The sequence below is a fragment of the Loxodonta africana genome, chromosome 6 (genome assembly GCF_030014295.1).
Source record: "Loxodonta africana isolate mLoxAfr1 chromosome 6, mLoxAfr1.hap2, whole genome shotgun sequence".
Lineage (NCBI taxonomy): Eukaryota > Metazoa > Chordata > Mammalia > Proboscidea > Elephantidae > Loxodonta > Loxodonta africana.
In genome coordinates, this window is record NC_087347.1 from 26,971,245 (window position 1) to 26,987,798 (window position 16,554).

At 46.6% G+C, this 16,554-nt stretch overlaps 1 protein-coding gene across 1 annotated transcript; it reads right to left on the bottom strand.

Annotated features, from left to right (window-relative positions):
- Nucleotides 1-1,218: 1,218 nt before the first annotated feature.
- Nucleotides 1,219-4,733, bottom strand: LOC100671911 (tubulin alpha-1D chain). Its single transcript, XM_010601872.3, has 3 exons — nt 4,356-4,733; nt 3,861-4,009; nt 1,219-3,166 (listed from the first exon to the last, which is right to left on the bottom strand). Exons 1-3 carry the CDS (start codon nt 4,474-4,476, stop codon nt 2,183-2,185), a joined length of 1,254 nt encoding a protein of 417 aa, XP_010600174.1. The 5' UTR covers nt 4,477-4,733; the 3' UTR covers nt 1,219-2,182.
- Nucleotides 4,734-16,554: the final 11,821 nt, after the last annotated feature.

The window sequence follows — 16,554 nt, forward strand, 5'->3', positions numbered from 1 at the left end:
GTTCCCACACCACCACACACCTGCCCTTCACCGCAGCGCCTGGGCAGAGGAGTGTCAAGCGTCACCCACTCCCTGCCTTCAAGGTGCCTGAGTCATAGTCTGGGCGTCGAAGAACTAGCAGGCCCAGAAGAGGTGGCCCTGGAGGGGTGCCTGGAACTTCTGTGGCAGGTGAAGGCACTTGAGGAAAGCAGAGGGTGGCAGCATAAACTCTGGCTCAGGCAGACCTACATTTGAATCCTGCCCCACTTACTAGCTGGGTAACCTTGGGAAAGTCACAAACTTCTCGGAGCCACACCTCTGAAATAGGCGTTCATTAACAAGTTTATTCAACAAATATTGACTGTCTAAATTTTTAATATGTGTTAGGCAACATTCTGGGTGCTGAGAGTGGAACAGTGGAAAACAGTCAGGACCTAGTTCCCATGCAGCAGTTATTATACCACTCTGGAGAGTCCTGCTTTGGTTTCAGCTCCCAACTGGTGGTCCTAGCCCTAGAAGAAACATTTTGTTATATTACTGTAACAGCCTCCTGGTGTTGTTAATCTTTGGGCTGCCTCTCCATACCCTCTTTGGTCTTTTAGTTCTTCCCCAATTTTTATAGTTGATCTCCAACATTAAATTGGACGATGTGGAGCCCTCCTGCTAACTAAAATGTCAGCAGTTTGAATTCACCAGTAACTCATTGGAAACCCTATGGGGCAGTTCTACTCTGTCCTATAGAGTCACTATGAGTTGAAATCGACTCGATAGCAATGGGTTTGGTTTTTTGATATTGGACAACTTGACATCAGCTCTGATTTCCCAACTGGACCCTGACAATTACAGTGTGTGACAAAGAAAGAGCCTCTCTGTGCTAATGAGAAAACCACCAACAGTCCTAGGAAGAGGTAGCCCTCTTGACTGAGGTTTTCCTTTCTGCCTTCCCAACCATGTGGTAGGTCAAGATCCCCTCCCCTCAGCTCCCAAGTTCATATGTTACAATCCAAGCTGCACTCAGATCAATTCTCTCTCCAAATTCCCCAGGTTCCTGGGGAGGGAGCAGATGGTACCCATATGGCTGCTAAATGCCCACTGCAGTGGGTGAATAGGAAGTTCAGAGAGTCCTTGGGAACCAAACTAGATGCCCCAAAAATGTGTCCCTGACACCAGGCCTGATAGGCAACCACCTTACCAGTGTCCAGTCCTGGGAAATGACACCAAGTCTGGGAAAGGGAGAATGCAGGAAGGACAGGGATGAGGGCAACAGTGAGAAATTAATCTCTCCTGGGCTGAGAGCTACGGGAATTCCCCTAGTTCCAGCACTTCCAATGGTTAAACTGCCTGTAACAGGGGCTACGGAAGTGGCATGTGAAACGATTTGGGGGGCACACACCTGGTGAGAAGAGGAGGCTTGAAGCTGTGCTTGCATAGGATACGGCCCAGGATTAAAAACATGTCAATTATCTTTATCAAAAAATGGTGAGTGTTAATGGAGATTAGTGGGAGGTAAGTCCCCACAGCCATTCTGCCTTTGTTCCTGCCACTGTTCTGCCTTAATGCCAGCTTCTGGGCTCCCTATACCCAATCTCCTGCCTGGAGAAGACAAACCCCCAGGGTCTGAGGGTGGGGGGCTAGTGAGCACCAGCTACATCAGAGTTCTCCAATGCATCCGCCTGGTCTCACCAGTCCATTGTTGCAGCTTTTTGTGGGCTCAGACCAACTTCATACATGTACCACTTAACAGGCCTTGCCTCTTGTCGCAGACCTTCCCTGTTGATGCTGCAGCCCAGGAGTGTGCAAGCCACAATGCAGGCGAGTTACCCCTGGGTGGGGTGGAGGTTAACCAATGGAGGAACAAAGGAAGGGCATACATTCCCCCACCTTCACTGCCTCACCTACCCACTCCCCCAAGGGATGGTTCTGAGATGCCGTGTACTCGGCTGACTCTTCTCTAGGGCACAGCCTCCCTTCTTCCCTGCTTTACCCCCCACATCTGCCACTCTGCTCCCTGGAATTGTACTCCTTGATGAAATAACACATATGCCTTTGCCTCAAATCCGCTTTCTGGAGAACCCAAGCTAGACCTTCCTATCCCTCATGTAGAAGAAACCTCCCCAACCCATGGTTTTTTTTCAAGAAAAAAAGACTCGTATGAGACAATAAAGCCACAGCGATTTATTTAGGATAGACATGTAGGATTCCCCTAGTATTCATCTCCTTCCTCTTCTTCTCCCTCCCCCTCCACACTATCCATGCCCACCTCTTCATAATCCTTCTCCAGGGCAGCCATATCCTCTCGGGCCTCAGAGAACTCACCCTCTTCCATGCCCTCGCCCACATACCAGTGCACGAATGCCCTCTTGGCATACATCAGGTCGAACTTGTGGTCCAGACGGGCCCAGGCCTCGGCGATGGCAGTCGTGTTGCTCAACATACACACGGCGCGCTGCACCTTGGCCAGGTCACCCCCGGGCACCACAGTGGGTGGCTGGTAGTTGATACCAACCTTGAAGCCTGTTGGACACCAGTCTACAAACTGGATAGTGCGCTTGGTCTTGATGGTAGCGATGGCGGCATTGACATCCTTGGGCACCACGTCTCCACGGTACAACAGACAGCAGGCCATGTACTTGCCATGACGGGGGTCACACTTCACCATCTGGTTGGCAGGCTCAAAGCAGGCATTGGTGATCTCTGCCACCGACAGCTGCTCATGGTAGGCCTTCTCTGCAGAGATGACTGGTGCATAGGTGGCCAGGGGGAAGTGAATGCGAGGGTAGGGGACCAGGTTGGTCTGGAACTCTGTCAGGTCCACATTGAGAGCCCCATCGAAACGCAGGGAAGCTGTGATGGAGGAGACGATTTGGCCGATGAGGCGGTTGAGGTTGGTGTAGGTTGGGCGCTCGATATCCAGGTTGCGGCGGCAGATGTCATAGATGGCCTCGTTGTCCACCATGAAGGCACAGTCTGAGTGCTCCAGGGTGGTGTGGGTGGTCAGGATGGAGTTGTAGGGCTCGACCACAGCTGTGGACACCTGAGGGGCCGGGTAGATGGAGAACTCCAGCTTGGACTTCTTGCCATAGTCAACAGAGAGCCGCTCCATCAGCAGCGAGGTGAAGCCAGAGCCAGTACCCCCTCCAAAGCTGTGAAAGATGAGGAATCCCTGGAGCCCTGTGCACTGGTCAGCCTAGAAAGTTAAGAAGAAGAAAAATACGGGATGTAAAGTGTAGGGCACAAATAGGAGGGAACCAACTTATGCTGTTTCAAATCTTCAAAATATTCATAAAGTCCTTGGAAGACTACTCTTTCTCCTCCTTGTCCTTCTTCCTCACTAAGAAAATTCCTGAAGTCCTTAACAGACAGCTCTCCTGAATCTTGTGCAAGATTGTCATTTTTGTCATCATAACTTGCCAACTCCACCATGTCTCATACCCATCCACGCCTGATTTATCTTCCGATGTTTCGGAGGGGGCTTTTCTACTGAGATCAACAATCCAGGAACCTGATTGCTATTTCTTTGTGGGGTCAAATCAATTGCAGGTCCTTGGACCATATTGAAGCCCCTGTTTTTCAGAGAACCTTTGCCCACATCTGTTGCAGTACAAGATGCTTTTCTGGGGTGCTGTGACCATGACTTGGCCAGGCAACCCACTGACATGTTTGCACTAGTTATCACACTGCAGCATCAGCCAGTCCCAGAGAAGATAGAAGACCTCAACTAGAGGAGCCTCCAGCCTCCCCTCCTCACTGGTCCTGATCCTGCATTTTTAAGACTTGTTCATGAGGCGGCTCACCCAAGGGCTGAAACTACTCTTTCCCCACTGCCTGGTCTCCAGACCACTTTTTGACAGGAATCAGCATTCCCTTAACCCTTCCCTCACCAGCTTCCGAATTCGGTCCAGCACCAGGTCGATGAGCTCCTTTCCAATGGTGTAGTGGCCTCGGGCATAGTTATTGGCAGCATCTTCCTTGCCGGTGATGAGCTGCTCTGGATGGAAGAGCTGACGGTACGTGCCCGTCCGAACCTCATCTGCAGTGAGCAGAGTTTTGAACCTCACATCCCCTTGCACCTGGCTCCCTGAGCCCCAGGGTAACCAGAGGCGGAGGAGTAGGCCCCTAAGATCCCACCCTAGAGGAGCTGCATTCAGGCTGCTGCTACTGCCCGTGACTTTAAGTGTTTTTCAAAGGAAAGAAAAGGAATGTGGGGTGACCCTGGGACTCAGAAGCTGAGTGACAGTGATTCTGCAGACTTGGAGTTCTAACTGGTTGCAGCAACTGGGAGGCTATAATTACAAACTCCAGTGTTTTCCAGTTACGGAGAAGGACTTGCTGTGGTACCCAGGGATAAGGCCATGGCAGGGGCTACCATCACTCACCAATCACGGTGGGCTCCAGGTCTACAAACACTGCACGGGGCACATGTTTTCCAGCCCCAGTTTCACTGAAGAAAGTGTTGAAGGAGTCATCCCCTCCCCCAATGGTCTTGTCACTGGGCATCTGCCCATCTGGTTGGATCCCATGCTCCAAGCAGTAGAGTTCCCAGCAAGCATTGCCAATCTGCACTCCGGCCTGACCCACGTGGACTGAGATGCACTCACGCTAAGAGAACAAAGGGCAGAGAACACCTTTAGCAGAGAAGCATATCATGTCTGGACAAGGTTCCTGCCTTCCTTTCTTGAGTGGTTCTCTGGCTAAGGGCAAAGGTTCTGGGACCTTGCTGTCCTTGCCTCACCCCCTGTGGCTAAGCATTTACTGGTGCCACTGACGACAAATAAGCGTTGGCTCTAGGGGCTGGGTCAAAACCCTTGGGGAAGCAGAAGTTGTGGGCAGTTCTAAGATTAAAGAGTCTTGCCCAGTGACTAAGCATCTTGAGGAACATTGAAGGGGGTCAAATGAGTCTGGTGGCACATGATAGCCAACCCTTTCCTGTTCAGAAAGAGATGAGGGGCCATTAGTGCAGGAAGGGAGTTCCTAGGTGGTGCAAATGGTTAATGTACTCGACGGCTAACTGAAAGGCTGGAAGTTCAAGTCCACACAGATGTGCCTCAAAAGAAAGGCCTGGTGATCTACTTCCCAAAAGTCAGCCATTGGAAACCCTATGGAGCACATTTCTACCTTGACGCACATGGGGTTGCCATGAGTAGGAATTGACTCGACTGGCAACTGACGGTGAGGGAATAAGCAAGATCCAACTGAGGCTTCAGGGGTCAGGGGCAAGGAAGAGGTTTAGAAAAGCAGAGAGAATGCTGGGTTCATGTTACAGCTAAAACTACCAGTGAGGAAGGAAAGAGTGGGCTTGGAATTCAGAAGGGCCCATCACGAGCTTGGTTATGTACGGCTCTCTTGGATATGTATGGCTCTGGAGTAGAATGAGCCTGGGAAGAAAGTTTCTCCCCATGTGATTCGAGGCTGATGATCAAAGAACTCTTGATCCCTGAAGCAGGATTGGGATAACCTGCTTGGTTCTAGAAAAGAGAAAGTTCTGTGCCTTTCCTGGGGTGCTCCATGAGAATTCGGAAGTTTTGGCCTTCTTGCTTCATCCAACAGTTATTTGAGCCTCTACTATGTGCTGCGTACTATGCAGGTGCTAGGAATCCATAACACATAGCACATGGCTCTGCCCTCAAGAAGCCCAGTGTCCAGGGAGGGGAGAGTCCAATACATTAACAGATAAATGACAGTCTGGTATGTGGGATACTGGAGTATGTCTCCTTGCTCTGCTTGGAGAGTAATTACCTCAGACCTTAAAAACAAAAGGAACACATTCATCGAATTTCCCCAAACTTTAAAGCTTAACAAGGTGGAAGTTGTGAAGTCTCATGCTGTTGGTAGAAGCCTGTTATAGATTGGATTGTATCCCACCAAAATGTGTGTCAACTTGGCTAGGCCATGATTCCCAGTATTGTGTGATTGTCCACCATTTCGTGATCTGATGTGATTTCCCTATGTGTTGTATGATGTTAATGAGGCTGGATTAGAGGCAGTTATGTTAATGAGGCAGGACTCAATCTACAAGATCAGGCTGTATCTTGAGCCAATCTCTTCTGAGATATAAAAGAGAGAACTGAGGCGGGGCAAGGATGTGAGAGAGTAGGGGGGTGGGGGAGACCTCATACCACCAAGAGCAGCGCTGGGAGCAGAGCCTATCCTTTGGACTCAGGGCTCCTGCGCTGAGGAGCTCCTAGACCAGGTGAAGATTAATGACAAGGACCTTCCCCCAGAACCCAAAGAGACAAAAAGCCTTCCCCTAGAGCTGGCACCCTGAATTTGGACTTTCTAGCCTCCTAAACTGTGAGAGAATAAATTTCTGTTTGTTAAAGCCATCCACTTGTGGTATTTCTGTTGTAGCAGCACTAGATGACTAAGACAAAACCTAAAGTGAACATCTTCTTTGGAGAATAATTTGGCAATATCTATTAAAGGTGAAGATACTCATGCTCTAGAGAAGTGCTCGCACAGGTAAACAAGAATACAGATGCAAGAGAGTAGGTACTGTCACAGTAGCATAGCAACTGAAGCCAAACATGTCCTTCAACAGGAGAGAATAGATAAATCATGATTCAGAAGTGGAAAGGAATAGAATACAAGAAAGAATCTTATCCAAAAAATGCGGAGAAAAAAAGCAAATTGAGAAGTATCACATGCAGTTGTTGTTGTTAGGTGCTCTCAAGTCGAGTAGGTTCTGACTCTTAGCAACCCTATGTACAACAGAAGGAAACACAGCTCCGTCCTGCGACATCCTTACAGTCGTTAAGCTTGAGCCCATTGTTGCAGCCACTGTGTTAATCCATCTTGTTGAGGGTCTTCCTCTTTTTGGCTGACCCTTAAATATGACTAGGTATAATTTCTACAAGGTATAAATAAGAACTAGGTATAAGTAGATATGACTAGTTGAGCATATGATACCACCATGCTTGGTAAAGTAGAGGGTCAGTGAAAAAGATAGCATTTATATGCATTTTAACTTGCAAAGAAGGAGCCCTGGTCACTCGGTGATTAAGCACTCAGCTGGTAACTGGCAGGCTGGCTTTTTGAATCCTCCAGCCATTCCACGGGAGAAAGATGTGGCAGTCTGCTTCCTTAAAGATTATAGCCTTGGAAACTCTATGGGGCAGTTCTACTCTGTCCTCTAGGGTCACTATGAGTTGGAACCAACTTGACAGCAACAGGTTTGTTTGTTTGTTTGTTTGTTTTAATTTGCAAAGTAATACTATGCACTGTTTAACAGATAAATTAATATACTCATTATATGCCCTTGTAATATATGTGTGTATTACAAAAAATAAGGAAAATATTAACACCAAATTTGGAATAATGGTTCTCTCTGGAAGGGGAGGGAGGTAGAGCTATTGGAAAGGGATTTTATTTCTTAAACTGGGACGTGGTGTTCTTACATTATTCTTTATATCTTTTTGCATGTCTGAAATATTTCAAAACACTTTAATGGGAATGCTTTTTCCATGAATTTAACATTTCACTGACTCTTTTATATGACACAAGTGACTTTACTCCTTATGATTTTTAGATAAACATGATTCATCCTTAAATAATCCATATACCAGCCCTGTTACTTCTCTACTTGTCTTGAGCAAGAGTCTTAATCTGTCAGTGTCCTCCCCTTGAATGCAGGACATGATAAGAGCTACCTCCTAGAATTACTATGACAGGTACATGAAATAATGCATGCAAAGTGCCTGGCTCGTTGCTTGACACACACTGGAGTGAGTGTATCCTACAAATTTCCCAGTCCTGAATTCCAGGTGCCGTAGTAACAGAAGGTAGTGAGTTAGGGTGGAAGGAATGTAGGACACAAGGACTAGAGAACTCCCCAGGTCCAGGAGGAAGACAGTTAACTATTTGTAACTATTGGTACAAATAGTTAACGTGCTCAGCCGCTAATCAAAAGTTTGGTGGTCTGAATCCATCCAGAGGTGCCTTAGAAGAAAGGCCTACTGATGTACTTCTGAAAAAATCAACCACTGAAAACCCTATGGAGCCCAGTTTTACTCTGACACACATGGGCTCACCACGAGTCAAAATCAACTCAAGAGCAACCGGTTTAGAAGGAAGGCTGAGCCGGCTCACCGGTCCCCTGGCCAGGCCAGCATCCTGGCTGCTGCACCTCTGAGCTTGCTCAGGCTCTGTTCACCAAGCCAGACATACAGACGGAACTACTGGCCTATGTGAGGTGTCTCTGGCCTCTTGTTGTTGTTTTATCTGCTGTCAAGTCGATTCCGACTCACAGTGACTCCGTAGGGCAGAGTAGAACTGCCCCATAGTGTTTCCAAGGAGCAGCTGGTGAATTCGAACTGCTGACCTTTTGGTTAGCAGCCTGAGCTCTTAACCACTTTGCCACCAGGGAGGTACACTTGAAGTCTGGGGAAAAACATAGGCACCACTCTTACTGTGGGCAACACATTTGGGACAAAGAGCTCAACCTCTGGAGTCTCTCATACCTGGTCTCAAACACCATCCCTCTCTCTCTCTCTCTCTATTTATAATAGCAGACTTTCTTGTTGTGTTCTTTATAGAGATTATTATTTTAGAGAGAATATTCTATTTTTAGAGTCAAGAAAAAGGAGCTGAGGAAGCTGAGGTGAAGAAACTTGTCTGAGGCCATAGAGGGATGGGGTTTGAGGCCAGGTTAATTTAGGTGCTAGGCAGTGTACTAAGCACTTGGTATACATTATCTCACTTAATCTTCACAACAATTCCCTTAGGTACTTTTATGATCCCATTTTACAGATGAAGAAAATCCCCTTTAGAGAGGTTAAGCAACTTGCTCAAGATCATGAGCAAAACAATGAATATGCCAAGCCAGCACAGCCTGGTTCCAAACATGTTCCTAACTGTTCTTCTATCTTGCCTGGTGGGGCGACCAGTCAAAGAAATCAAATAAGCCCCACACGCTTCCCAGCTCCCCATTAATGGGAGGACCTCCTTCTCCCTCCTCCCTGTCCCTCCCCACCCTGCTGTGCAACTGGTGAGAAATGAGAGGCCAGACAGAGATGCAGTAGAGGGGCAGGACTATGGGGAAAACCAGAGGGCAGCCGTTTCTATGGAGGACAAGTTCCCACAGCTGAGTGCTGGGACCAGGTCAACAGTGAGCTTGCTGAGGGGCTAGGGTTTGGAAAGGCAGCCAGTGTAGGAAAGTACCCTTTCTTCTCAAGCCCTGCCACCCTACACTCCCCACCCCTAAATTCAAAGCCCTCCTGCAGGCAGCCTAGGCTCAAAGCCACACCCTGGGTACAATTGCCCTTTCCTTCCCCAGCCCCTGAGTATGCCCCTACATGCCCTGCACTCCACGTGCCAATCCACATTTGGAAATCTCCTTCTCTCTCCCCCATTTCACCTCACCACACACTGTAGCCCCATGAACACCTAAACACTGCAACATTCCCTCACGCCAGCTACCTGGGCCCATTGGGACCCTCAGTGGCATCCTCAGCCCACCACCCTGCTCACCATGCTGCCTGATGGCCGTTTGTCTGTCTGCTGCTTGAGGGAAAGGAACTGTGAGGGACCCACAGCCAGCCGGCCTCTTTTATACTCTGTGGTTGGCTCTCAGGGGGGGAATGTTGTTAGCAACAGCCCCAGGAGGGCAGGCCTGTTGGCTTGGTGACAGAGCAGCAGGCAAGCACTGGGCCTTGCCCCAAACAGGAGTGAGGTGGGTAAGCAGAGGAGGGGCCAGGCTGGTAACCCCACACGGTATCTAGACTGCTGGGTACAATGGGTCTGTTGCTCAGTTACATGACCCCGTCTTCTGGTGACACAGCCTGGCCCTCACAGGTGGGAGTAGATTTAGAAATCAAACCCCCTGAGCTGTAGCACCACCCGCTCTCTGCCCTCCAGCTGCGTTGGCGAGGGCTGAAAGTGGAGTGCAGACGAGGCTAGAAAGATGTCTGCAGTGAACCAGAAATAATGAGTCCTCGGGCAAGAGATCAAGTATCAGGGTATTCTGGGTAGAAATTCAGCATATCATAGGACATAGGCAGGTGGTATGGACCAGTGTTAACAGCATGGACTTTGGGGTTGTTTAGAGTTCAATTTTAGTCCTGTCTCTATATCTACTAGCACTTCTTTTTGCCTCAGTTTTCTCATCTGTGGAACAGGAACAGGCATTGTAAGGATTAAAAAAGATATACTTTCTTAAGTGCTTAGTCCAAAATTGCAGTTGCTGTCCGTGGAGAAACTAAGACGATGAGCATTTTTAGGAAGAGTCTCAGGGCTGTTCCTAAAAGTCTCCTATTCTACTGCAATCATTGCGGCTGAGCCTGGCCTTATTCCTCCACAGGATCCCCTTAGGGCCTTAGGAAAAAAATATGAAATAAAATGTTAATCTCTCCCATTTGTATCCTGCCTTATGGGTCTTAAGGTCCTTAGCTTTTCTGAGTCCCTCAACAACATTGCGAAGTAGTCAGGCAAAGGAAATTGAAGCCCCTTGTGTCTTTGCCCAAAGTCACATGGGGGGTAATTAGTGGTGGAATTAGGATTCATCTGGGACTCAGGCTCAGCATTTCTTTCTACGTGGCAATGTTTTCACCGTCCCTCACTCCCTCCTATGTCTTTATAGTTGTTGACGTTGTTAGCTGCCATTGAGTTGGTCCCTGACTCATGGCTACCCCATGTACAATGGAACAAAACTGCTACCCAGTCCTGTGCCATCCCCATGATCAGTTACAAATCAGACGATTATGATCTATAGGGTTTTCATTGGCTGATTTTTGGAAATAGACCTCCAGGCCGTTCTTCCTAGTCTGTCTTAGTCTGCAAGCTCAGCTGAAACATGTTCAGCATCATAGCAATACATGAGCCACCACTGATGAATGGGTAGTGGCTGCTCCCTTGTTTCTTTCCTTACCCATCTGAAATGCCATGGTCAATCATAATTGCTCCTTTACATACCTGTCAACTCCTTTCCTCACTATTGCTTCAGCACCCTTGTTTAACTAAATCCTGGTCCTAGTTCAATCCATTTCTTCTACCAATTCTGGACTTGCACCCACCGAGGCAAACATTATCTGTAGAAAAGCCCAGAATCATGCTGACTGATCTAGCTTCAAAATCATGACTGCTAACCTCAAATGAACCCTTAACGCTGCCTGGAAACTCTACTACATTTCTCTAGCCATAGTCTCAGATAGCAGCCATAAGCAGGAAATAGGGTTGTCAGGGTTAGCAAATAAAAGTATTTTTATCTAGCAACCCTTTACGGGAAGTAATTGCTAATGTGAAATTTCAGCCATTGTGACAAATTGTGGTGGAGTTATTCAAGGTAGGGAACTTCTCAGAGCCCCTCCCTTTACACTATGTCATGGAATGGCCCAGAATCTCTAGATGGATCACTCTGGCTATGGACTGAATTCTCCAAGACCAGAGCTCTTCTCTCTCCCACGTGGAACTAAGAGGCTAAGGTCCTCAGACAGAAGACACAGCCAATCAGCATTTCAAAGATAAGGAAGCCCAGCCTCCCAGTAGCCTGATCCATGAAGCCACAGGCCTCAGGAATTACTTTTCACAGAACCTTTGCCGTTGAGAAAATTCCAACTCATAGCTACTCTAAAGGACAGAACCGTACTGCCCCATATGGTTTCCAGGGAGTGCCTGGTGGAATCAAACAGCTGACCTTTTGGTTAGCAGCGGTAGCTCTTAACCGCTATGGCGCCAGGGTTTCCAATTTCCAGGTAGAGAGATGGATTTGGGGGCCCAATAGCCCCCGTGGTTAAAAATCCTCTTGTCTAGCACTTCAACTTTTCCCAATTGATTTTGGAAGTTGGACACCCTGGGGTCAGCCTAGGCATCACCAACTGTGGAAATAAAACTATCCTAAAGGTGGACAGGGGAAAAGGAATAGTCTTCCATAAAACAGACTCAGATTTTTAAAGCATATTATTGCATCTAAATTAGGAAATAAGAGGCATTCAATACTGTTCATTCCTTCAACAAATATTTGAATGCCTGCTATGTGCCAGGCACTGTTCCAGGTGCTGGGGATTCAGTGGTAGACAAAAAAAGTCTGTGCTTTTAAGGAGCTTAGATTTTAGTGATGAAGACAGATAAAAAATTTTTAAAGGATAATTTTAGATAGTAGTAAGCACATGATGAAAACAAAACAGGATAATGGAACAGAAAGAGATGGGGGGAGGTCTACACCTTTTAGAGTGAACAGAAAGGGGGTGGGTCTCTCCAAAGGGGATGTTTGACCCCAGACCTGAATGAGGAGGAGTCAGCCAAGCCAAGACCTGGAAAACAGTGCTCTAGGCAGAGGGAATGGGGGCGTGTAAAGGGTCACAGGTAGGAGCAAGCCCAGTGTGGTCAAGAAAACAGTGTGAAAAGAGAGAAAGCTGTACAAGATCACAGAGGTAAAGGGTCTTGGAAGTAAAATGGATTTTATTCTAAGTGCGAGGGGCAGCTTTTAAGCAAGCGTCACTGCCTGGTTTGTGTTTTAGAGAGATTGTTTTAACTGCTGGGTGGAAAATGGATTATAGGGATTTGGGAGTTGAAGCAGGAAACTGGTTAGGAGGCTACTGTGGTCATCCAGACATGAGGGGTTGGTGGCTTGGACAAGAGTGGCAACAGGGGAGACGGTGAAAAGTAAAGTGATAGGACATGTAGGTGTGGAGTGGATTGTGATGGACCTAACTAACAGTCTTGCCTTCTCCCACCCTCAACTTCTTAGCTGGCAGGGTCCTGATTTTAAGTATTCAGCGTTCTGCTTGCTCAAGGAAGATGGCCTTCCCCCAGACCAACAGCGTGAATATGCACTAGTCTAAACCATTCATGGTAATTCCATTCCTTCTTTCCAGTGATTGGTTTAGTCATGGAGTTAATAAGATATAAGAGGAAGTGTGCTAGAGCGCTTTAAGGAAAGGTTTTTCTCCCTGATAAAAAGAGATGTGGAGAAAACCCCCATTTCCTGCCTTTGGACAGTGTCACATAAAGCCATGATGCTTGGAGCTGCTGCCGGCTTCTTGTGATCTCGAAGACATAAATCACCAACCCGCTGAGGACACCAGAGCAGAAAACTGGAAATACCGGAGTTATTGGTGACATCAGTGAACCAACCCTGGAAGCACTGTACACTCAGACTTCTTGTGGGATAATAAATGTCCTCATTGTTTAAGCCGCTGTTAGTTAGGCTTTCCATTACTTGCAGCCAAAATTTCTAACTAATAAAAATGGGGAGAGAAAGAGGGAGGGAAGGCAGGATGATCCTAGGTTTATAACTTAGGCAGTTGGGTAGAAGGTGATGTTGTTCACTCAGACTGACAAGCCTAGAACAGAAGCAAGTTTGGCAGGTAGTGGGGGTGAGGGTAGGAGATTAAGAATTCCTTTGAACTTGTTATATTTGCAATGTCTAGTGGGATTTCAAGTGAAGATATCGAGAATGTAAATAGACAATTGAGTCTGAGGAGAGGTTTAAGTTGGAAATATAAATTTGAGAGTCATCAGCATATAAGTGATACTTAATTCTTTTTATTATATTCCTTCATCATTGTTTGGGAATGTATATATTCTAACTCTGTTCCTTCTGGAATAGCATTGTTATTCATTGCCTTTGAGTAGGTTCCAACTCATAGCAACCCTATGTACAACAGAATGAAACACTGCCCAGTCCTGCACCATCCTCAGAATCATTGTCATGCTAAAGCCCATTGTTGCAGCCACTCTGTCAATCCATCTCATTGAGGGTCTTCCTCTTTTTCACTGACCCTCTACTTTACCAAGCATGACGTCCTTCTCCAGGGACTGATCCCTCCTGACAACATGTCCAAAGTATATGAGACGTAGTCTCACCATCCTTGCTTCTAAGGAGCATTCTGGTTGTACTTCTAGAATTGTACCCGAGAAATGTTATAATTTTTTAATATGGAACTTTTTAACATGTCCAAATGTAGACCTAACATAATATAATCCCATATAATCATCATTGAATTTCAACAATTGCTCCTTTAGGGAGAAAAGTAGAGAACCTAAGGCTGAGTTATGGGGAGCACCATTTAGAGATAAATCTAGCAAAGTCTACCAAGAAAGAGTGGCCAGTGAGGTAGGACACAAACCAGGAGAAGGTGGTGTTATGGAAGCCAGGAAGAAAGTGTTTCAAAGAAAAAGGAGGGATCAACTATGTCAAACACTGCTGAGAGACTGAGAAAGATAAAGATAGAGAAGTAACCCTTGGATTTGGAAAGATAGAGATTGCTAGAGACTTTGGTAAGAGCATTTCAGTGGAGGGTGTGAATCAAGCCTGTCTGGAGAATGTTGAGGAGTAAATATATGAAAGCAGTGATAATAGAGCTATCCCTCTGGAATGCTGTGTTGTGAAGAGGATAGCTGGTAGATGCTCCACTCTGAAACAACTGAAGGAGGTACGTTAAGGCTATGGCTCCACCTCTCCGGATGGAATCAGTGCAGACACTCCAAACTTTAAGGACCTTGCTGCACTGCTGCAGGATGGAGGTGAGATATGGGGAAAGGGTCAGAAAAGATGGCGAGAACAGTGGGCAAGGGCAAGAGGGAAAGAGATCTGGAGAGAGAGAGTGGCTGCCAGACATGTGTAGATGGACTAAGAGGTGATTCAACAGAGGAGTGAAGAAGTGTCTGGCATCAATTTCTAGACTCTGCACATGTATATGAATGTCTAAAAGTTTTCAATCTGATAATGTAGACCACTACCTGCATACCCACCCAGAGTTTGTGGCCCTAATTCAGAGCATCTGTACATACCCTGCTGGCACAATGATTAGGAGCTCAGCTGCTAATCAAAAGTTGGCAATTCAAATTCACCAGCTCTTCCTTGGAAACCCTATAGGGCAGTTCTACTCTGACATTTAGTGTCTCTATGAGTCAAAATCGACTGAGTAGCAACAGGTTTTTATTTAATTTTTTTTGCTACATACACTGAGGAGATATATACACACTCACACAGTCGTGCACGCACACGTACATAAAATCAGAAGCAGAATCTTTATTCTGTGTTTTACTAACATCGTCTTTGGCATTTCCTCTTGAACCCTTGGCTTCTCTAATTTCCTTGCTACAGGGACCAGGGTAATATAAATGTGTGATGTTGGCTGGGTGTATAATGTTAAACAGCAACAGACACTTGGTTTCTGTCACAGAGAGACATAGAAAGTGGTGAGAACTGTTGTGAACTGGAGCAGGTTGGTTGCCCACCCTAAGAAGGCCACACCACCCAGCTCCATTTTTATTGCTATATTAGTTTCTAATTGCTGCTGTAACAGATTACCACAAACTTAATACCTTAAAAAAACATGAATTTATTATAGTTCCGGAGGACAGAAATCCAAAATGGGTCTTACAGGGATAAAATCAAGGTGTTAGCAGGACTCTAGGGAAGAATCTGTTTCCTTGCCTTTTCCAGCTTCTAGAGGCTGCTCACATTCCTTGACTTGTGGCCCCCTTCCATCTTCAAAGACAGCAATCACATCACTCCAGTCTCTGCTTCTGTCTTCACATCACCTTCTCTGACTCTCCCGTCTCCTTCTTTGACTTATAAGGACCCTTGCAAGTCAGAGCCCTGGTGGCTCAGTGGTTAAAGCAATTGACTGCTAACTAAAAGGTGGGTGGTTCAAAACCACCAGTGGCTCCGTGGGAGAAAGACTTAGTAGTCTACTTCTATAGAGATTTACAGCCTTGGAAACCATATTGGGGTCGCTATGAGTCAGAATTGACTCTATGGCAGTGGGTTTGGTTTTGTTTTTTGGTGATTATGCTGAGCCCTCCTGAATAATCCAGGATAATCTCAACATCTCAAGACCCTTAATCACCTTTGTAAAATTCTTTTTGCCATATAAGGTAACATAGTCACAGTTTCTGGGGATGAGGATGTGGACATCTTTGGGGGGCTATTATTCTGCCTACCATGGTTGCTAAATGTGAATGCGGGCCTGGTAAGTCCAGATTTTCCAGTTCTTTTCAAGATAAACTAGAAATCTGGATTTAAAAAAAAAAAGGAATCTGGATTTTCATATGACTGTGCAGAAAAGAATGGACACAGCAGACCTGACTGTTACCATTAGGAAAGCCTGCTTGCAAGGTTGACTCCTGGCTGGTCTCAGGGAACTTGGCTCTCAGAGTATTCCCAGTCAACAGTTAACTGAGGAGGATGGTTCACCGTGCCGAGGCTGTCTGTGTAAACAATCAGGCTTATGCTGAACATCTACTTTTCTTCTGAAAGTCTGGGATGTTGGTATACGCTAGGCAGAGGTGCCTGTGTGACTAATCAAGTCACTTCTGACCCATGGCAACCCCATGTGTGTAAGAGTGGGAACTGTGCTACATAGGGTTTTCAATTGCTGATTTTTGGGGGAGTAGACTGCCAGGAACCTCTGGTGGGTTTGAACCCCTAACCTTTTGGTTAGCAGCCAAGTGCATTAATCATTTGCACCACCCAGACACTCCCCTACGTGACTGTTGTTAGGCGCCGTCAATTTCAACTCATTGCAGTCCCATGTGGCAGAGTAGAGCCACCCCATACAGTTTTCTAGGCTGTAATCTTTACAGGAGCAGAGTGCCTTTGTCCTGCGGAGCCACTGGATGGGTTCCAACCACCAA